This window comes from Pituophis catenifer, unplaced genomic scaffold (assembly GCF_029215685.1).
Source record: "Pituophis catenifer annectens isolate HBS135680 unplaced genomic scaffold, rPitCat1.0.hap2 SCAF_2, whole genome shotgun sequence".
Taxonomy (NCBI): Eukaryota; Metazoa; Chordata; class Lepidosauria; order Squamata; family Colubridae; genus Pituophis; species Pituophis catenifer.
In genome coordinates this window covers 92056581-92080779 of record NW_027256882.1, presented here as the reverse complement: position 1 = coordinate 92080779, position 24199 = coordinate 92056581, and the positions used below count along the sequence as shown (strand labels likewise).

At 36.3% G+C, this 24199-nt stretch overlaps 1 protein-coding gene across 14 annotated transcripts in view; it reads right to left on the bottom strand.

Annotated features, from left to right (window-relative positions):
- EBF1 (EBF transcription factor 1) overlaps positions 1-24199 on the bottom strand; it is a 364337-nt gene that overhangs the window by 85308 nt on the left and 254830 nt on the right. For 8 of the 14 annotated variants that reach the window (XM_070933822.1, XM_070933827.1, XM_070933830.1 and 5 more), the window contains exon 8: positions 14063-14204. In XM_070933822.1, the coding sequence (XP_070789923.1) occupies positions 14063-14204 (142 nt within the window). The remainder of the gene's footprint in view (positions 1-14062; positions 14205-24199) is intronic. The other 6 variants (XM_070933825.1, XM_070933832.1, XM_070933826.1 and 3 more) reach the window with 1 other exon arrangement.

The window sequence follows — 24199 nt, the reverse complement described above, 5'->3', positions numbered from 1 at the left end:
GAAGTGCAACCCTAAGATCAGAGTTGGAATAAACCCAGATTTTGGTGATCCAAACACCCATAGCCACTTGGCTTTGGTAAGCTTCAGTTGGAGATAATTCCTCCCTATTCAAACTCAAATATCCTGCAGACACAGGCACAGGACCTCAACTACCTCTCTTGGCTGGCACGGAGTAGAAAGATATAATTAGGTAACATCAGCAACTGAACTCTCAATAAGAGGATTTTGAAGATCCACTGTGAGTCTTGCACAGCATACATTGTTATGTAAAAATTATGCTTCTATTAAATAACCCAAAGAATGGTCTTATTTCATATTTTCTACCCAGCTATCTAATTCCTTGTTAAAAACTTCATGTCTATTTAATAAAATAAGGATTTCTGTACAACATAGAACTAGTATGCTCTGCAACATACAGAAATGACTGACATACTCACTATAATCATGGTGAAGACTCAGTTATAGATAGTTTGATGATTGGTCTGCTATCTCATGATGTTTAATGCTGACAGAAGTTTCCCAAGAATTATATTTGAGACCTTTTGCATCTAAAGCATCTGCTTTACTGCTGAGCTACATATTCCAACAAAGAGGTCTCCATTCAGTTGTCTTCAGAAGTTGACCTCCCTGCACCTTATTCCATTCTCTCTTGGCCTCTGGCAAAGTTGCAAGAATACAGCCTGGGGAGACTTCTTCTAAAGCTGCAGGCAAATTTGACAACATATTGAATTATACTTCCAACTTATGGACCCCTGCAGAATAAAAATGTGCTAGTCTACTTTGTTTCTCAGCTCCAGAGAGCCAGATCAGTGTACCTTCTTGGACTTATCAGTGAGGAGCAATATAGATTTTTTTTATTTGCACTTTTGTTTTTAATCCAAACTTATATTGGGAAAAATATTAATATTGTGCATATTCATTTGAGAAAGTAGTCCTAAACAAATCTGTTATACAGAAGTAAAGTGGTAGGTAAATGGCTTCATTATGACGATATAGGCTGCAAGAGCTGTGGTGTGGAATGCAATACTGCAGGGCTAACTCACTGCTCACTCCTGGAGTTCTATTTTGAGTGGCTCAAGGTTGACTTAGCCTTCCACCTTTCCAAGGTTGGTAAAATGAGGATCCAGATTGTTGGGGGCAATATGCTGACTCTCTAAACCGCTTAGAGAGGGCTGTAAAGCACTCTGAAGCAGTATATAAGTCTAAGTGCGATTGCTATTATTATTTTTCTACAGAATGAAAATACAGGATACAGAATATAGAATAACAGAAGGGACCTTGGAGGTCTTCTACCCCCTGCCCAGGCAGGAAACCCTACACCACTTCAGACAAATGGTTATCCAATATCTTCTGGAGGCAAGTTGATTAATTGTTCTGTCAGGAAATTTCTCCTTAGTTCTAGGTTGCTTCTCTCTTTGATTAGTTTCCACCCATTGCTTCTTATCCTGTCCTCAGGTGCTTTGGAGAATAGCTTGACTCCTTCTTCTTTGTGGCAGCCCCTGAGATATTGGAATACTGCTATCATGTCACTCCTGGTCCTTCTTTTCATTAAACTAGACATACCCAATTCCTGCAAAAATAAATTCTGTGGTTTTACTGTGACCATCCCAAATAATATTTTAGTCAAAAATAATTTTATTTGTAAACAGCACATCAAAGCTCAGGGGAAAACACAGCTCCTTTTTATGTCTTTCCCTAGTTAAGTGCTAAAATAAATACTTATTGATTTTTTTTCCTATGCCATTTTCTATGCCTGGAAGAAAGAAGAGAACAGATTTTGTTACACTGCTTTTGACTTCACACTTGGAAGGCAGAGAAGATCACTCATGATATTTTCAAATCAATTTGCCATGTGCAGTTATCCCAGAAATGTAACAGGAAAGAAGAGTTTCTACTGGTTGAAGAGAGGAGATACCCTTCTAAAAAAATAAAGAAGAGGAGCTGAAAAAACCCTGTAATTCATCCAATTCTTCAAATAATATGGAAGTTGACAGCACTGCAAATATATAAAGTTTTGGCATATATACCAAATGGCTAAGTTTGTTCTTACATTTCACTTAGTGTAGGGTAGGAAGAGAACTGTGTTAGTACATGGTGGCAAAAAAAAAAAATCAGTAGCATATTTTCTGACTAACAAGTATTATTTTAAAAGGTTTTGTGAACTGCAACTCAGTTGACCGCACAGTATAGCTAGGCAGATGCAAGATTTACATTGAGGTGAACAGCATAATCTCAGAAGAATATTTCAACTCTTCTGGCCTTCTGGAGAGATAGGGTACTTTTTATTAGAAATAGTTAACAGTTTTTAGCCTCTCCACCAGATCTTAGCCTTGTTTATTTTATTAAAGGGAAGTTACAACCATTTTGAATTTTCCCAAGAAATCAGCTCCCAGGTCCCTTACAGGATGTTCATGATGAACAAATTTGGATTTTAATGTTGTATAAATCTTCATAGTTTTATTTTCAGCAAACCAACCTATTACAGAAATGTCTATGGATACGAAATATCCATAATATTGAATGGTAAATGGTAAAATCATCATTATTTTAGTTATGTTGATTAAATGCAAAAATAAGGCCATGGATTGAGGGGCTGGGTCTGAGGAGAAGAAAAGCAAAAGATTCAAAGCCAAAGAGGGAGGCACAAAAATATAATACTTGATAAAACACTTCCACTGCAAATGTCTAAATCCAAAAAGACTAAAATTCCCAGACCTGAATGTCAGGAGTGATATACAGATACACATAAGGAAGCATAAAATGCATATACACATATCGTGGCTGAGGAAAAAGAAGGCTAAACTTCCCTGCCACAACAGCCATATATTTCTTTATTTGCTGCCCCCCAGTCCATCTGTGTTGCTTTGGAATAGCAATGTTTCTACATGTTTCTTCAGTAATGAAGAAAGAATGTCAGACTTTCAATAGTAATAGTTATTTTCCTGGTGTACAATTGATAACAGAGTGCAATTATTTTGTTTCAGAATGTGAACATAGTGTTCCAAGCATGCTAGCCAATATATTATGACTACACAGTTGTAATTTTTCTAAAGCTAACTGGACCACCTACTAAATCATTCTGGTCAAATTTGAAGTAAAACTCTCCTATTTTCTAGACACGCATTAGCCACTTTGTATAAAGTGTCAGGCTTAGTTATATAGTGGGATTTCATTGACAGTAGGAAGATACAATGCTTGCATTATAAGTAGAATTTATAGGCTACAACTTTCTGTAGTTGTAGTAGATCTGTAGTATGTAAAAAATAACAATAATTTAACAAACATTTGATCATACTGTTTGTTATACCAAGTTTACTTGTTTTGATCATGTGGAAAACAAGCCCCAACTTCTCACCCCACATATTTAAGGTTTTTCTTCTGAACCCTATTTTTCTATCAGTTCATTTTTTTTCTGAAGCTGCATAAAGCAGCCAATCTTTTAAAAAAAGAAAGGAAATCTTTAAAAATGAATGCAATATATATGGATATATAAGGAAATTGTTGAGGAAGAAGGAACTTTAATTTGGTTTCCACAAATAAAAATTCAAGCTTTAAGAATTCTTATTCCTATTTAGATTCTTCCTTTAAATAAAGGAACCTTTTAAAGGAAGTTTCCAGAGCCTGGAAATCATAAAGTCAAATAACTACTAGAAAATCTGGAATGTTAATGTTGGCCTATGTTGTATTTTTAACAAGTGCTGGATTTATATGCATCGTAATCCAGATGGCCATAGAGGAATCACCCTGATAGGATTAAACCTTTGTATTGAACTTGTCCGTCTGTTCAAGTTTTACTTGCTGGTCAGAATATAAATTTGCTGCCTCTGTATATTCTTTAGCATGAGTAACAGCAGCATTTTACAGACAAACATAGAACAAGCACACACACACACACACACACCCTTAAACACTTATTAGTAACGTGTAATATAAGTAGCTTGAAGTTTACTGCCAATGAAGCATGCTAAATTTAATATTCATCTGAAGCACAAAGTGTGTAGTCTCTAAATTTGAACAACCACAACAAGAAGATGTTTGTCGTTGTTCAGGGACTTGTTCAATTCATTAAACCATAATACCACTATAAATTCACCGATAAAGGTATGACGGCATATCAAGTGGGGAGTATTTGAAAACTAAGCTAAAATGTCAGATGCAATTTTAGTTCCCAAATAGGCTGTTAAATATTCTGGATTAGTTTAGAAAGGATAACAATAAGAATGGTTATTTCTGTCACACTTTGGCTGCAGGCTGTAGCAACAGGAGAAGGAGAAAAAAAAATCAAGAAAACAAATCCTGCTCTGTAGAAAAAAAGAGAAAAAGTTCCAGCATCACTCTGTCCAGCTGGGATGACTGATACTTATCATAGGCTAGTAGGCACGATAGTAATAATCTGAGATGCAGTTTGGGCATACTCAGCATACATCAATGGAAGCCTTCCATTACTCAAATAGGAAGACAGATGGTCCAGCTGCCCCTTAAGGATGAAGATGGGGGCTAAAGGTTAATAGATGGAATCTTGAAATGAATGTATGTTTCAATCAGGAGAAAAAGGTCAAGAAAAAAATAAAACAAACAAACAAACAACCTCAACAACCACTAATCTAACTGGGCACTTGGGGGATGAACTTTTGGGATAGGAGTAACATGGTTCTGCATCAACTTTGCCAGACCTTGAAAATAAGAGTAATCATTCTTAATTTGCAGTGCACAAATGTATACCATCTAGAAAATTGGTGGATAGGATTGCCTTAGCTCTCCCCCCCCCACCGCCCACCACCAGTACATTTTATGTGCTAAGGGTAGGGTTTCGTTGAAAGTGGGTAGAATAACTTCAGTTCCTGGAGAAAAAAATAGACCCATAAATTAAGATGTGAAAAGAAGAACTTTCCTATACTCCAAGGCAGGATTCTGCAAGTTTTAGGTCAGTAAAATTGAAGTTTGAATGACATTCACTAGGATATAATTCCACTGAATAGGGAGGGATATTAATTCTGAACAAATTATTTTTTTCTACTACATAAGAATAGACAGATAGACAGACAGACAAACAGCCAGACAGACGAACAGTGCTAGAGAAGTCACAACTCTTTAGGTTCTAGTTTTGGAGCTCCACAAAAAGATTTAGGGAATTATATTCTAGGGAAACAAATATAAATACTTCCAGCAGTTGAGTCATTGTTTTAGAATTTGTTCCTATGCTTACTGACTTAGTAATTTATATTTAGAAAAGTGTGATTAATAATCTATGTATATCAACTTTATTTTTGCTGCTGCTGAAACAGCAACTCCATATCTTCTTCATTTTCCTCTTAGTGGTAGTAGCAAGGATAGTAAGACCCTTGACAGAATAAACACATTGTGGTATCGTATCACCATGCCAAACACCTGCTACCAAGCACACCCTTAATCCTTTTTTTTGTTAGACTCTGGGATTGAAATGGATAACAGTAGATTTCTATTCTTAATCCCACTATGAATTTTAATATTTTGAACTATCAATGGTGACCACAGAATAAATACATCTAACTTTTCTTAGATTTAACAGCCTAACTGATCTTTCCTATAAGATTTGTACTTTGTATTAACCAAATTTTGGCTATTTATGTGCGTTCATGTTGTTACAGAATCAAACTGCCAAATAGTTGCCACAATTGGAAGAAGAAGAAGAAGAAAACACTGGCCTGGCCCTTAAAAAAAACAAAAAAACCACCCAACCCTATTTAAACTGCTTGTCAGTTATCAGCTTGACAAGGCCACTTGAATATATTTGGAGATATTAGCATAAATGCTCGGCGGTGAGTTCACAATGGTTGCTAGCGCTAATGGTACATAAAGTAATTTAGTCACTTCTCTTAGGCTCCTGTCAGAATGATGAGAATCTCCTCTTTGCATTGTTGCATATTAGATCATTAGATAATAAAGTGTTAGAGCATGCAAACTGACAGGGTTTCTTGCCCTGTAATTTTGAGGCTATGGCATTATGCTATGCCCTATTGTGTGTTGGGCTTTACAGTCTAATAAATACAAAGCCCAAGATGGAAAATTAGCTTCAAGGAGCGCTAAAACCCTACTGGATAACCTTTGCAAATGTCCATAGGGACATCTGGCTCCATCCAAACAGGATTAGAGATCATTGCTACATTATTGATTGTAACTAAATAGATAGTGGAAAGCTAAGATTTGCACTATTGTCACAGATAGAGAACACTTTTTATTTCATAGTAGTCCAACAGGGTTATTTATTCTTTATGTTCTATTTTTCTCCAGCTTACTTAGCTATATATATATAGATTTCATTTATTTATATTTATTAATTTAAACCCCTTTATTATTTTTATAAATAACTCAAATCAACAAACATACCTAACAGTCCTTCCTCCTCTTGTTTTCTCTCTGTGGCTGAGTGAAGGATTCACACAAATGCTATTTTTTCAAAGAATCAACCCTGCTAGTTTTAGAGCTATGGTTATATAGCTATATAAACTATATATAGTTTTATAGCCTTATTTATTGTTTCAATTAATTTGGTTGAGAAAAAAGATCATGTAAAATGATGATTTATTTATTTATAAAATTTATTGGCCGCTGATTTTATCATACAATGACAGTGATGATGATGGTGACTATAGCCTCATTTGCTTAAAAGCTAGTTTGAAATATTGGTGAGCTTTGAATCAAATAAAGTCCTTTGGATAACATCATGTTTCTTTGAATCTATACATTCTGTTTGTTATAATATTTATTTCACAAGAACAGTAAAAGAAACTGCTTCAAGTATCTTTGCAAGATTTGTTCCACAAAAGAATAAACTTAAATTTTCCAACATGTCCACAATTACCAAATGAGAAAACCAGCAAAAATCTGTCTGGGAGTTGTGAATAAACCAGTCTAGAATGACATAATCAAAATACACACTGCATCACAGCAAGTAATCATTGCAGATAAGAACTGCTTTCCTGCATAATTGTCATAATATTATCAAGAGATAATTTACAGCATCAGATTTACAACTGTCTCTACAATCACTTTCCAGAGCTATATCTTAAATATATATATTTTGAAGATAAAAATAACATTTGTAATAATATCCATGAGAAAATTTATTTTGGTTGTAATCCTATATTCGTGTACTCATTCAGTGAATTCAGTAAGAAGTTCTTCTGATTAAAAATATAGAGAGAGTATACTAAAAGGCCAATTGTAATGTTTTATTAGTTCTATTAATATTTTTTCAGAGAAAACATTACTGTAGTTAAAAATGTTCAAAGGTCATGCATCAAATGAACAAAGAAACATTTTTAGAAAAAGGACAACCAATTCGAACATTTAACATAATTTATATAACTTTCTATTGGGGCCTGGTATTTGGTACATTCTATATTCATATATTTGGTTGTATCAGTTTTTCAATAAAGTTGTTTGCACGTTTGATACACATGCACAGACATGCATATACACATCCTATGTCCACTCTAATGTGCAAAAGGAAAATAAGGATGCAGTGATAACAGGCAACTGCCAGTAGGGAGAATTGTATATTATTAAGAGAATTCACTATATAAGTGGAAAATGCAAACAGAACCTACCAAAAATAGAAGAGGCTCTTTTATATATGTGCTTTACATGAAGAGCAGCATGGGTATGATGCCCATTCATCCAGTGTCCCCTAACTTCTGAAATGGCCTATAGCAAACTCCTTTTTATTTTACTATTATGATTGGTGCCTTTAAGCCAGTGTTGACTCCTAGCAACTGTCTGGAAAAAATCTCTGAGGTTTTCTCAGCAGTGGTTTGCTATTGCTTGCTTTCTAGGGATGTGTGATAATGACTGGCCTCAACTCAAGTTCCCCGGCTGACTTCATGCCTAAGGTTCTTCATGCACAAGGCTCACAGTCTCCTGATTTCTAGACTGGTGCCTTACCCACTACACTAAACTGCCTCTCCAGTAAACTCAAATTCTATACTTAAAACACGGATTAGTTCTTATTTGAAATGTTCCATTTTGCCCTTACAAAAATATTTTATTAAAATATTCTATGACCCATTTAAAATGTTGGCAGCAGCATAGAAGTGACTTTTAAACACAGTTTTGAAGAGAAGTATAAAATATCGTCTTCATTTAACGCTCCCTTCACCCTTTTCCTTCAAATTCTTTATGAGTTAGGGTTTGTGATTTAGAGAAGTTCTCTTTTATAACTTATATCCTAGAAATCCATATTGATTGAATATATTGGTCTTCTCATCCCAACGTTTACAATTTTGAAACACAAGAAAAAACAGACACATCTTAGTGAAACTATTTTACTACAAATCACTGGTTTTACTTCCCTTGTATCAAATAGAGCTGCTTACATGAGCATCTGCCAGCTATTATTTTTGAAATTTAAAAACTGTGCACTGACCAATGTATTTATTAAGGCATGCCTGTTAAGGAAAATTCATGGAGTACAATCTTGATTACAGTGAAATAAACTAAAGAGAATTTTCCTTTTTTTTCTTTTTCTTTTTTAGCAATATGTGACAACTGGACTGAAAAGACAAAATTAATTCCAAATTTTAAAGCAATATAGAAGGGTTAAAAATTAATTTACTGCTACATTATGAAATTAACAGAAAATATTGCACTGTGCTAATTATGCACTTGTATAGAATAATCTATACAAATGATGATTCCTAGAAAAACAAAGTTAATTTGTTTAACCATTTTTTAGTCCATAATATTTTTATTTATTGATTTATTAAACAAATATATATAGTCAACTAACTTATACACTGTATAGGTGACTTTATGTAATTGTAGTCCCTTTTCCACCCATGGTTATTGTGTAAAGTGTATAGTAATAGATCTTCAGGGGACTTTTTTTGCTTCATTAAATTTTATAAATGATCAAATAGGAAGACAACAAGAAGGAAATCTGTCTTCCCAATATTATAGCAAAGTTCCTGAATTTTGATCTTTTCACGGTCTTGAAAAGCTTTCCCTGGAACTACATGACTGTTGCTTAAATACAGGATAGCAATATCTTAGAAAGGCGTAAGGACCTGGAGAAGATGCAGCCTGATTTTATGGGAACAGGATGCATTCACAGGCCTTCCATTCCAGCCCAGCTGAAGATAACAAGATCATTAAAAATGTAATTTATGTGGGCCAAAAGCTCATCTACCATTTTGTGCTTGCATAAAATATGTCCAAAATTGTGGACAGGCAAAATCTTTTCCTGCAGATATTTCTTCAGAAAGAAAGCCTAATTATTTTTGCATTCCTTTCTCCCTAGAAAAGCTATGCATAGGATTGCTGCCTTGATTTATTATAGCATATTTAGAATGTGTTTCTAGTAAAACAAAAAGAAACTGAGATGTCAAATCAAAGCGACTTCATTATACACATGACTTCTTTTTCTACCAGATTTTAATCCCTGCCACCATTTGTGAAGTCAAATAATTTTAAATTGAGGTAAAATTTGAAATGGCAACCAAGGCCAATAGAGTTCCTTCCATACTCCCCCTACAGAAGCCAGACAAAGTAGCAGATCTGGTTATCCCCATGGTAGAAAGGGCCATGTATGACTCTTTCCTCCAATACCCAGGGCTCTGCCTGGTACTTTTTCACTCTGAGATTGAGTAAATGCTGCCTTACTTCAGCAGAGGCACCAACATGGCCCTTAGAAGGAGAGCAATGCATGTGCAATAAAGGAAGGATGGTGTACCTCAGCTGGATAACTCTTACCTGCCCTAAAACATCAATTCATTAAAGTAAATGTACCTTATAGCAATAGCACTTAGACTTATATACCGCTTCACAGTGCTTTACAGTGGTTTACAGAGTCAGCATATTGCTCCCCAACAATCTAGATCCTCATTTTACCAACCTTGGAAGGATGGAAGGATGAGTCAACCTTGAGCTGCTCAGACTTGAACTGCCAAACCATAGGCAGCTGGCAGACAGCAGAAGTAGCCTGCAGTACTGCATTCTAACAACGGTGCCACCTCGGCTCTTGATCTAGAAGTGACTCTAATGCTGATTGAATTTCTTGTATGTGCTTTTTCTTTTTAAAAACTTCTTCAGCATGACTATGTTTCACATGGTTATTGTTTTATACTTTTTTTACCGTATGCAGCCCAGATTCACTTCTTGTGAGATGGGTAGCCATAAAAGTAAAAGGTAAAGCAGTCCCTACAGATTTTATTCCACTAGTCATTGCTGACTATGGGAGACTATGTTCATGTCCATTTCAAGACCATTAAGCCAAATGTCCTAAGACATTTCTGCGGACATGTGGCCAGCATGACATTATGGAGCGCTGTTACCTTCCTGCTGGTACCAATTTATCTACTTGCATTTGCATGCTTTCAAACTGCTAGGTTGGAAGGAGCTGGCACTCTATCCTGTGGCACTTGGGTCTCGAACCTGTGTTGCCAGCTTTCCAGCTGACAAGCCAAACATCTTAACTGCTTAGCCACCATGCTGTCCCAGCATGGCCATATAAATGTGATAAATAAAAATAAATAATTTCAGAACTTTGCATAGTTCTAAAAAGTAATGTTTTAATCCCAATACTAAAATATGATTGTGGAATTACAAAATTTGGTATAAACTCATGCAAGCAGAATTTTCATACCACCTGCTCTTAGCTGGAATCCGATTTTCCTTTTTCTCCCCATATTACATGGAAAAGAACTATGAGCAAAATTTAGAGCAGGTAGGTTTATGCTAAGGGTGAAAGCAGAAACTTTCCAATCTGAAGGAATTCTGGCCTATCCTTCTAATTGGCAGGTACAGCAAATCCCCAGGTTAAGAACACTCTGGTTTAAACAAGATCCATAATTAAGAACAGAGCCTATTATAGCAAGATTCAAGTTAAATGCACAGTGATTCAAGTTAAATACACAGTGGTTCACGTTCATTATACAATAGTACTTATGTAGTATTATACAATTACACTGGTCCAGTTTACAAACAAATTTGACTTTAAGGACAGACTTTGGGAATGGAACTTGTTCTTAAACTGGGGACTACCTGTATTGACTGAGTCCTCAAAAAAAAAAACATCTGCATCCTATTTTTTTTAATAAAAAAAAGAAGGGGGGATTTGGTTTGTATAAGAAACTTCAAGGATGAATTAATAGATATTCTCTGCATACTTCATTTCCTTCTAATTAATAAAATAACAGCTTGAACATTCCTTAGTAAATCAGCCAAAAATTATGACAGTGGTTTGTTTATTAAATTAGGTTGCTGGCAAGGATGGAAAAAATCTATAGTATGAATTATTGCGTAAAATGTCTCATGGTCTACATAAAAGTTAAAGCTAAATAAATACAGATGTAAGTTATGTTTATATAATAAGAAACTCTGCTGAGCTAAGAATTTTAGGTTGGAAAGCGCAAACTTGTGGATCTGATACATTATGCATTTACCACGTGACCAAAATTATTTTGTAAGTAGCTCCTACAACATAAAGAGAGCTGTTTTACATATATGCAAAGTAAAATGATAAGTTATAATAGTAGGGCAGCCTAATAATGAGGAAAGAGGTTGTGTTTTTTCCAACAATGATTCCTACAATGATGGTAGTTCGTATTTTCATGCGGCATGGTTTTTCAACATGTTCCTAGAATAAATTTCAGATATGCTAAGCGATAAATATTGTTAGCATTGACATAAGCTATTTATACATGCATATTAATACTAATTGGAATTGTGGGAGATTAATATCCTATTTGTTGCAGTCTCAACATGTCCTGGCTGAACCTGTCCACGTAGCTTCTCTGAAACACAATCTGTTTACCCAAATGATGTAGACAAAAGGGGGAGTCGTCTTAAGAAGCAAGAGGAAGAAGAGGCTACTTCTAAGATAGCAGCCAGATAAAAGAAGATTGAGTCGGGGATAGGAATGTAATCTGATAAAGTGACTCAGTCAAGCCCCTCTCAAGTTCTCATGAATATAAAAGAGAGAGGAGAAGGTACATTAAGACTTGCAAGTCTTTAGTTTTACAATAAAAGCAATATGGACCTAATGCACAAGGTAAAATTCATACCCAGCAATTCTTTGAGGATGGATGAGGAAGGCCATCCGTAGTGGTAAAAACATCACTTTTTAAACTCTGCCAGACTGGCCAGCTACAGCATAAGTCTATTCCTCTTTTTTCACATCTGTTTAATTTTTAATTTATCTATTCATATATTTTTTTTCATCAGTGAGAGAAACTAGCATTAGGCCTGCTCCAGGACCGGTACAGCTTTTCCTTCTTACTGGGAAGGTGGAGGAGATGCTGAGGGAACAAGATGCCTTTGTATTATCTAAATCATGGGTGGGCAACCAGTACCTCAGTTTAATTTCATGCAGTCTTTGGCCTAATTTCAAAAGCCCTCTGTAAGCAATCACTTCATACTTCTGGCAAGAGAAACCTGTCCTGGCCAGTTACAGAGAAACAAAGTGTTAAAGAAAGTGACAGGGGAAAGGAGGGTGAGTAAATAAGTGCCCTATCCACATTTGGCTCTGGGTCTACCTACTGTTTGCTTCCATTCTACTCACCAGTGACAATGCACTCTATATTTACTTAGCCTTCCCCTTACAAGGAACCATCCTCTACTCTCAATTTATGATTTATTTGGCCCATAGAGGAAGAGGAGAAGGAAGTAGTAGTCATTATACATCTACCCCAACAAAGCTTTTCACCACTAGTAAAATTCTGCTTTGATAAACAGTGTTTCCACAAAGGCTCCCAGTCTGCTGATTGATTTCAGAACTGCCGCTTTCACTGACAGTTTTGAAAGTAGAGTGTGCAAGCTTCTAGTAAGATACATTCAGCATCCTCTTTGCTTCTTTTAAAGGTTATATTCAGATTCTTCTTGCTTTCATTTTCCAGGGAGACTTTGAGAAAGATGTGTGCCAGTAATGTACTGTTGTTGCATAGTTTCAGTTGTTAGTCACTATTTTAACACTGTGTTTGTTTTATATGTTTACCAATTCAGAGTTTCTTTTTAAAGGAGAAAGATGAAAACCAAACATTTTAACAAAATAAATAAATAAATAGGATTTCTCCATGTTAAAATAGTGAAAATGATTTATCCATGAATACTTTGTAAGACTGCATTTCTAAGTCTTAAAAAATGTGCAGAAAAACAATTGCAAGAAAATATTTAAAGATTCATATTAATTTCATTCATGTAAACATGTTGTCATTGCAAGATAGCTCATTGGACCCTAAACTCAGTTGCTGACTCAGCCACCAAGTTATTCTTGAAATTGGGTTATGGTGTAGGAGTGAGGATCGTATTATTTCAAATCATCCTGTAAGCCATAGAGAAGGAACATGTGGCCATCTAAACGATGAACTCCAACACCAAGCATTCCTCCCCATACAGGCTAGGTTGAATGGGACTCCTGTTCTTACAGCTTCTAAAGGGCACAGATTCACTTTCCTACTCCAGATATGCACTATAAGATCCAAAATACGTGTTAACATTACTGCTTCTTGGAATTAAAAAAAGAGGTAATGTAGCGTGACTATTTTACAGTCATTGATCCAATGTATATACACATTTGCAGAGACTCACTTTCTTATACTTCATAGAACTAGCAATATTTAGGAACATTATGTACATAACAAAAAGCAGTATTTGTGAATTTAAAACATAATGTCCATAAAAGAATTCTCTATAGCACTGTTTCTAAACCTTGGCAATTTGAAGGTGTGTGGACTTCAACTCCCAAAATTCCCCAGCCAGTATGTTGACTGGGGAACTTTGGGAGATGAAGTCCACACATTTTCAAGTTGCCAAGGTTGAGAAACACTCTTTTGACAGAAAGTGATCTTGGCTACTTCAGATTTACAAAAAATAATTAATTGTGTGATTGTAAGAACTCTACCATATATAAGATTGAGCCCTACTTCTATGTATAAGATGGATTCCAATAGGTTGAAAATTTGGTGCTGGTTTTCAGCAATATTTTCAAAATTTTGCACCAGTGTTGAGCATGGGAAGAAAATAGGGAGAAAGAAAGCCCAAGGACCCATAGTGAAAGAAGAAATGGCAACCAACAAAAAATGCCTACCATGTTCCAGATAAGAAGGCGTACCTTCCGAAGGATCAAGCCTTCGAGCCCTCCGCCCATGTTTGGAGTTATTGTGCACAAACATATTATCCGACACTGCCAAGACGTGGCCATCCACATTGACTGTTGTAGATACCACAACCTGCAAGTGGAACAGCAATATAAGGAAACACTTTAATGCAATTTAAAATCAAATAAAGCACAGAGACTAATAAACCCAGAATCTTAAATAACAGCTGGGAGTGGCAGAAAATTGCACAGCTATTTCGCATAATAACTAGTGCCTAGACTCTATGACTCTAACAAGAGGTGCTATTGATGAGTGGGTCTTTGGCATCACAGGCTTTTGATGTCATTTAGTCAAATTACACAGTTTGTAGCTGTATAAAGGAATATACACTGTTAACCATAATTTTAACAAGAGCAGCTTTATTAACTCCTTTTTAAAAGAGTTGGCTGCATATTACTCCACATCATCCTTCAGCATGCATGTCAGAATAGATAAACTGTTGTCACTGCAAATGAGAATTGATTCAAGTGCAAAAACAAAATTGGTTGCTAAAGTTGGATTAGAGTAACTGAATTCATCATACTGCTAAAGCCTGGAATGTATGCATTTGTCCAAAATTCTCCTGAACAGGGTAGAAAGAAAGAAAGATTGTATGCGTAAAGAATATTTTAGAACTTAAATGAATACTGCTTTTCAAATCTAAGTAGACTTTGTCTTTATCAAACGATCAAGTGTGAATTTAGTGTTTTTGCAAACTTCATTATCCTAATGGGAACAACTAGAAATAGAAATATTGTTTTGCTGTGCAATATAAGATATGTGGAAATTTAGATAGTAAGATGGGCAGCATATACATTTAGTAATAAATAAACAAACAAACAAAAAGCACAAACTCAACCAGCTGATACATTTATTAATAAAGCATAATTTTATTGATAAAATATAATTTTCGAGCAAGTTGATAAAGGATTTCCATTAAGTTACTTTTATAAAAATATGTATTGTTTTCTGTACCCCCTATGGATCAAAAATAGGATCCAACAGTGATTATTTATTATAGTTGAATCTTATTTATATTAAAAGGACCTTTTAGAGGCTGTATAAAAAACGTCAACTTTAAGGAGTTAAGCAGTAGAGTAGACAATTGACACCTTTAGATGACAGCATTGATAATACTGGCATTATTACTACTACGCTTGTTATCACCATCTCATTCATCACTTTTCTTTATTATATTTAGTCTCATTTATATTAAGAGAACCTTGCAAAACATTTTTTTCTTTAAGGAGTTAAATAACAGGGTACTAAGGGGATGCCTTAAGACAGGGATCTCAACCCCCAGTCTGTGGCCCAGTGCTGGACCACAGCCAATTCGGAACCGAGCCATGGAAGTCATGGGCAAGTGCAAGGGCATGAACACATGAAGCTGCATTTGTAAAAGTGGCACACATGTGAAACCATCCCTCCCCCCCCCCCCTTGCTGCCACCAACACCTCCACCAGCCAGGAAGGTTGGTGACTGCTGCCTTAAGAAGATCACATTTATGATGTTAGCAAGCAAGTTCACTCATTGCTGTTTGAATCATCCTGGATTTTTAAATATTCAAACAACTCTTGAATTTTGTTTGTTGCAGAGAATGGGAAGTTTAGGGTTGTAAGAGGATGTGCTTGCCTTTGAACAATGGATTCCCTAGATTACTTTCACTAAGTGCCTGAAGTAGCCATTGTGCATATGTATATTGATTAGGACACGATTACACAAATATGAAAATAAAAACAGTCATCCACTTAACAATTGTACTCAAATCTAGTGCTTGCTACAGCACTACCTCCCTCCCAGTGTTGAAGGATTGTATTCTTAAATCACATCCAAATATTTTATCTCGGCCCTAGTCATTATGATTGTATGACACTTATCTTGCAGGTCCTGTATTAACTACCAGCAAGAGTTCTATATACAATTCAAAGTGCTAGTTTCAATAAAAAATTCCAAACATGGTTTGGTATTTCCGGAACTTCTGACTCTTACCAAATTTGACCCATCTGAGGGTCTTCTGGGAGAATCTCCATGTGATATCCTAATTCTGTGAGGTGGGGAAGATTGTACCCAGAAGGGTAGGTGTCCCATCTTGGCACCAATGCTCTGGAACTGCCTCCCCCAAGAAATTAGGCTTGCCCCTTGGTGATAGCCTTCCCAAATTTACCAAAGATCAAAATTTTCTGGAAGGCCTCCAGGGAATAACTATTGACCATCAGCGTTTAGATGCTTAGCTACCTACTTATGTTATATGCACTGATTTCTGATTAGAGATATTATAAACATGTACTGTAATTTTTATTTGTGTCATTTGTTTCTTTCAGACTGGCATTGCTGTAAGTCTCCAGGAGTCTGCCAGAATTTATTTAAAATTTAAAATAATAACAGTTATAATAATACTGATTTTGATTTCTGTAAACAAATATAGCCTTAGCATTAAGTCAATCTGTTACCATGATCAAACACAACAGTACATGTGTGGACAGCCATTTATTCCAATAAAGGATATTTGTAGCTCAGGGTTGACATGAGGGGTCCTTGGTGCTCTCTGAGCTTACTTGTTTTCTTGAAGATGTTTCATATCCCTAAACAGGTAACAACATTGTAGATGTGTGTTGTAGATGATGTAGATCAGGGCTGCCAAACTTGTGGCCTGTGGGCCGGATGCATCACGCGCTGGCCATGCCCATACCCAGTTTAGTGAAGGGGGGAAAAGTCCCGATACGTCACGTGATGACGTGAGTTTGACATCCCTGATGGAGATGATAAAGCAACCACCCTTATTGTGAATAAATGCCTGTTCACGCTAATATTAATGTACTGTTGTGTTTGATCATGGAGGGGGGGAAGGGGGAAAAACAGATTAATAACACCATACTGTACCTGGTTAGTTATAAATTCAACAGGACGTATTCCAACAGGGATGATGAATCAACAAAACAAATCACCAACAAAAATTTTGGTGGGCCATTTTCACAAAACCTGTTTTTTCTCAAGTTTTAGGGAAATTCTGCATCTGTGTATCTGCATCATTGTTGTTCTTTTTTGCCACTGCCTAACTACGCATTCAACCTAAAGGCTATGTTTCCATTCCACTACCACTCATTAAGCATCCCAAGCTAATTACAGCTTCCCTCCCATGAACCTGCCTTCCAGAACTTTTGCTAAAACAATAAGAAGAAATGACCTACACTTCTCCTTAAATTAAACAAGGAAGGGGGATTAAAAATGGAAACCCACTGAGATATGTTTATTCATGCGACCTCTTACAACCAAATATAATAATTGTCTGTTAATTGCAGTTTCAGCTCCCACCTCATGCTTCAACATGTGAAACTGCAATCAGCTGGCTCCTGTTTAATCCACCTATTATGTTGACTAATTAACTTTGCTTGACAGTTTATTTCTTCCTCCATTATCAGCCCCTGTCAGCCTCAAGCACAGCGCCGCTAAGGGAGACCTCAGCCTCTTTGATTGATCACCGATAGATTGACATGCAGATTAATTTAATTAGAATCACCTCACTTGAGAAATGAAAGACAATGGCAAAGGGGCTAATAGATCTGCTCTTATAATGAGGCTACCCTCCAGAGCCAAGGAAGAGGGTTTCTGATTTATTTTGCTGAATTCCCCAGTCGCTCCACAAGGCTCTTGCTTTAATTGTTCTTGGTATTGAGAAGCTTTAGCCTCTGAAGAGGTGAAATGCTTTACAAGGATTGGCAAACATTTCTTCAATTCTCCAAGGAAGCTGTTACCCTCTCAAAGTTGCATGAACAGAAAGGGTTGCTGGCAAGAATTTCCTTATGAGGCTTAAAATGGGTAAAAGGGATGAAAACAAAGCAAAGTTTTCAAAGTAATATTTCATTAACCATAGTAAATTCCTCAAAAACATGTTTTGTCATTTCTTGACCTAAAACACTGTTTAATCCAGCAGTTCCAATTTTCTGTTTATTTAATCTGTCCCTCACTCCCTCCCCTCCTCTCTTCAATTTATTAATGTTTACAAGCCTGTGAATGTTAACATGATTTATGTCTGGATATAGTTTGTCACAGAATGCCATTAGCTCATTTCATTAGATATTTAAACAGTTTTAGAAGTTAGAGTACTGAACGAGATAGAACCAGCACACTAGTTAGAGCATACTGAAAAAGAACACAAAAGTTTGAAATTAAATTAAATTTGTTTTTATAATCAAGATTCATAGACACAGTTCTCTACATGGCAAATACATACCTGGGTAGAAAACTGCATGTGCCTTAACAGAGATTTCATGCAAAATCCCTATATACAAGATAGCAATAGTAATAGCACTTAGACTTATATACCGCTTCATAGTGCTTTACAGCCCTCTCTAAGCAGTTTAAAGAGTCAGTATATTGCCCCCAACAATCTGGGTCCTCAGTTTACCAACTTTGGAAGGATGGAAGGCTGAGTCAACCTTGAGCCTGGTGAGATTGGATCTGCCAAACTGGTGATCTGCCAAGCTGGTGATCAGCTAACCACTGCGCCAATGTGGCTCGTTGAAATGAGATTGTAATGATAGCAATAGCAATGATAGTAAGATTGTAATGATAGCAATAGCATTAGCAATAGACTAGGAATAGCACTTAGAGTTATATATCGGTCCATAGTGCTTTACAGCACTCTCTGAGTTGTTTACAAATGTCACTATATTGCCCCCAACAATCTGGGTCCTCATTTTAGTGACCTCAGAAGGATGGAACACTAAGTCAATCAGCATTGAATTCCTGGCTGTGAACAGTGTTAGCCTGCAATACTGCATTCTAACCACTGCACCACCAGGACTCCTATGATCAGTCACTTTCATTTATTCAAAATTAATTTTGCTCTTTTTCGGCTATTGAGTGCTATACTATATATATGGAATATTGAACTGTTTCAACTGAAAAAGTTTAACTAATAGCGCTTACTAAAAATATTAGTTATCTTGGGTTACATTATACAGTCTTGGCCATTTAAGTCAACTGAGAAATACAAACATCCCCAGTATGTTTATAGTATTACTGAATTTTATAAATAAATAGATAAATAAATAGATAAAGCAAAAACCCTACACAAGATACTAAAGATACTTAGATACTGTAAAACAATGTTTGCCATGGGCATCTACACTGGTGGGAAGGAACCTGAGATATTATTCATGTCATGATGTCATTGTACAAATGACGCAAATGAAATACCGTATGTTGTTCATGACATGGCATCATTACATAATTACATCAAATTGCATGTAATATCATTGACATCTCTACAGGACAGCTAAGGCCCTTGGCACATCAAGTCACTGGAGTACTATGCCTTTTTCTACAATGGTTAATCCATTTGCTTAAGCAATAGAAGACACAAGCAACTGTTGTTTTTACATGGGGGAAATTTCCAGGGTGAGGGTGGAAGAGACAAATCCAGAAATTGGTAATTTATTAATACTTTTCAAATATGCTAGTATCAAGGACGGAGGATTTTGCTCCTATTCAATAAAAAATACATAACATTGTTATCTTAAGAAAAATGGTCAGGAACCAACACAAAGTTTCCCTCCATAGACATCCTCCAAATTTATTAGGAATGCCTCATTCTGTTCTGTTCAGTGGTGGGTTTCATTTACTCTTGCTACCGGTTCATGCTCCACTTCTGCGCATGCGCAGAGTGTATTTGATGACGCTGGGTGGGTGGGCGGAGCCTCTCACCACTGCTGCTACCGATTCGCCTGTAGCAACCCACCACTGGTTCTGTTCCGTAGCAACCCACCATTGGTTCTATTCTATTTTAAGGCTGATTTTGATACCGATGTTTTTGGCTGCCTGAAAATGCTGCTGATACACAGATTTAAAAACCAACCAAATAGAGGGGAATAAAGGAAAAGAAAAAAGTAACAGACTAAAGTATTTCAACAGCATAAATCCTAACAAATCCAACTGTTTAATATTATTCCATTTAAAAGAACTAAATCAGAGTTTCAAATAATGCTGTAAAGGGAGCTGTGAGCCAATAAAAGAGAATGCAATATTTTTCTCCACAGGAGAACATTGATTAACTTTTTTTTTAACCAGAGTAATCTCACTGAAATCCGTTATTTAATTCTTGCTACCCACAACATCTGCAACATCGGGGGCTCAGTCAAACCCATACATTGCATAACATAATCTTGCTACCTAGTTTCCTTGACTAGAAATATGATTTACTACAATGATGCCACACCAGGGTGGTTCTTTTATAGCCATTAGGAGAAAAAAGTACTATAAAAAGGAATCCCCTAGAGAAACTGTTTCCAGCGTCAGGAAGTATGAAAAAAGTTCTAGTGGTTATTTGGTGGTCTACTTTCAGAAGTGATTATTCATAGTGCACCTGTAGAACAAGAAAAAGAAACCTATTGTTTCCACACAAGCATGCATTACATTAATTAGAGGTCATATAGTTTTAAGAAAAACATATTCAGTATATTCAGTATTAAACATTAATGTTCTGTGAGATGGGGAAAACCTAGTATGTTTTGAACACTCTTGTAAAGGGCATTGGCTGTTTTATGACTAAAGGCCACTCACATGTTTATTCTGGAAACTGGAAAATCCTATAAAAGTTAGGAAAACTTCTCAAGAGAGAATGAATTTCTTAACTATGATCCAAATTTCTCTTTAAAAAGGCAACTCATTTCAATTGCTGCATTAATGGACTGTATCTTGATCAAAGCATATGTAAAATTAACTTGTAACAGAAACAAGTTTTGTTTTAGGTTTTTTTTTAAAAAAAAAAACAACACAACCACAAGGTAAAAAGTATGCAAAGAAGCAACCTTTTAAAAAGTGCATACCAACACATGAAGGGGGAAAAAAGTATATTCCTGTTTAAAAATTGATTAATGAAGCGCTGACAAATTCATGTAAACATGGGTATGGACAAGCCTGCCAAATCTCCAACCTATCCAAATGTTGTGAAGAAAACACAGTTTTTAATTTGGGAAAAGCAAACAGGGGAAAAAAAATCCTGCAGTACGATCAGCTCTTCACGTATACTGTAGGTAGTGCTCTACTTACAACCATTCATTAAGTGACCGTTCAAAGTTACAACATCATTCAAAAGAGTGACTTACAACCATTCCTCACAGTTAGAATCATCACAGACTTCTAAATCTAACATTTCAAGATTAGGAGTTGCATTGATCCCTGTTTTGACTACATACCATTAGGTTAAGTTAATCTATGGTCCTGATATTTTCAATAATCTACACTTTATTGGAAGGAAATATATATTTTTGTTTACACCTCTGAACATTATGTGAAAGAGGCTGAAATAATTTCTAGACAGATTCTGGCAGCATGGATCTATTATTATTTTGCAACTCAACTTCTAGTCCCAAGATACTAAAAGCCTGACCTAAATTTAGGTAGAAGCTTCACGATGATTAAAATATAGTCCCTCATTGCCGATTTTTAAAATTAGCCTCATGAAATATCATTTGCATCTCTTGAATAGACTCAGCACTGACTCACCAATGAACGCTATTCAAATCCACAACAAAATAATATTACCAAAACAGAACTTAATTTCTAATGCAGTGCAACAATGTCCACCTTGTATTGCTAGCATTGGAATTCTGCAACTTTATTTATATCAGTCCTTCAAATATTTTCAAATCAGTTTTTATTCCAGCTGCTTATGTAATATAAAAAAATGAAATGTCCTATTTGTCAGCAATAATATTGATACGTGCTAAAATGATTTAATAAGATTTTTTCCATCAATGTTAAAGATTTGAGGGCAGATATCATGGGGATTATCAATTGGAAGAAAGGCAGGATAAAAAAAAATTATTTTTTCCTGACAATCTAGATAAGGGTTTTCAAACTCCCAGCACATGGGCCAGATGCGTCATGTGCTGGCCACGCCTACCCCCATTTTAGCGAAGGGAGAAAAAGTCCCGATAGTCACGTGACGCCACCGTGACGACGTGAGTTTGACACCCCAGATTTTGATAAAACTTTCTCTCACTCCATTATCATTCCTACATGTGTTAAAATTGTTCACTTGCATTCATTTTTTATCCAATCAAAAGAATAGTGCAGTTCTTTCCAATTGTAATTGAAATAACAATTACAATTAGTCAGTATATTTGGATGATGTTGCATGTATCAAAGAAATACTGTACAATCCCAGCTTTTTTCATTTTCTGTCTATCTTGCCACCATTATATTCTCAAATAATTTATATTATCACAACTATTCTGAGGTTGCTCAGAGTTTGGTATAAAATGGGTGGCTATATAAATGTTTTAAATAAATAAATAAAGTACTATGTCTTAATTAAGGATGAACATTGAATATTACACATTGAATATCTGTCCACTCTTCCTCAAAGAGGGGTTGCAGTGGCACAGTGCTTAAGACCCTGGGCTTGTCAGCTGGAAAGCTGACCACCCAGGTTCGAGACCCATGTGCCGTGTTCTTGCTCCAGCTCCTGCCAACCTAGCAGTTCAAAAATATGCAAATGCGACTAGATAAATAGGTACTACATCATTGCGAAGGTAACAGTGCTCCATTTTGTTATGCTGGCCATATGACTGCAAAAGCATCTTCAGACAGCGCTGGCTCAATGGCCTCAAAACGGAGATGAGCACTACCCCCTATAGTCGGCAATGACTAGCGGAGTAGAAATCCAGAGGAACTCCTTCCCTAAACAATCAACCCTGGAGAAAGTTCTAAAGAAGGTAAGTCTATCAAATGTGGGGAAGCTAGCCCATGAACTGAACCTTAAGAATATATAACAGGTAGAGTTATCTTTTTACATCACTACAATCATATCTGCTTTTCATAACAGAGCTCAATTTCAGAATGTTTTCTCAATATTTTTTATGCAATCTAAATTCAGGTGATCAACGCTGAGATGAACACTTCATGGAGGACAGGGACATACTAAGATGAAACTATAGGAATGTGTGAGTTGTCTCATAAAAGGAGGCATCATAGCTTGGGCAAGGAGGCTGCCCTTAATATCGTGGCTCTGACAATATCCAACAGAATTAAGCTAAGGCCATCCTATCCTCAACTTGTCCTTTCTTTGCCCAGCTACAATAAATAAATCGCATCATCAACAAGAGGCTAGACTTGTTTTCTACAAATGTTCAAGCACCAGATCTGGAAGCTAGGGTAGGAGGGAGAAAAAATCATAACCATTGCCCATGGAAATAGGTGTTGTTGTTTTTTTGGTCACTGTAGAAGACAGTCTGGATTTTAAAAGTATGAAGGGTGATTTGCTCTGCTGAAAGTGATTAATTTCCTTAAAATGCTAAGGTCACACTAATTGACATGACCTGTGTAATTAAGCAGTCTCTGTTTACACATGGAAAGCTTAACTGCTGTGAGGCTCAGCTTGCCTGACAGAATGTCTTTACAAGTCAAGAGATCAACAACCTCTCTTTTGTCCTACCTGGTCACCTGCACAAACTTTTGATTGCTCTTCTGACAGACCACGTAAAAGCATTACCATATGAAAATCAGCTGACATCTTGGGAGGAGTTCTGAACTGGCAGCAGAACAGGTAGGTTTGAACTGGTGCTTTTACAGCCTTTAGCCTTGGCTGCTCATGCTAGATTCCCTTATCTATGAAGCAGATTTAACTGGTGGATATTCTAGAAAAATAGGCTAGGTTTAGCAAGGACGAGGCAAAGCAGGAGAAAAACTGGGGAAATACCGGTACGAGGTCCCTAACCATTCTGCATCAAAAATTACAAACTGGGAAATGATAAGGTCTGTGATCAGACAACAGCACAAGACAAGGCAAGGCAAGGCAAGGCAAGACAAGACAAGACAAGACAAGACAAGACAAGACAAGACAAGACAAGACAAGACAAGACAAGACAAGACAAGACAAGACAAGACAAGACAAGACAAGACAAGACAAGACAAGACAAGACAAGACAACCTGAGACATTACCAACTTCCAATTGCCATGATAGAAGTTGGTAATGGATCTGAGATGAATAGTAGGTTCAGGAATTAAGAATGACAATTCAATAGGCTCAATGCAAAAAGGAGGATTCCTGTGCCTGCCCTGAAGACAAGGAAACCACCAGTAG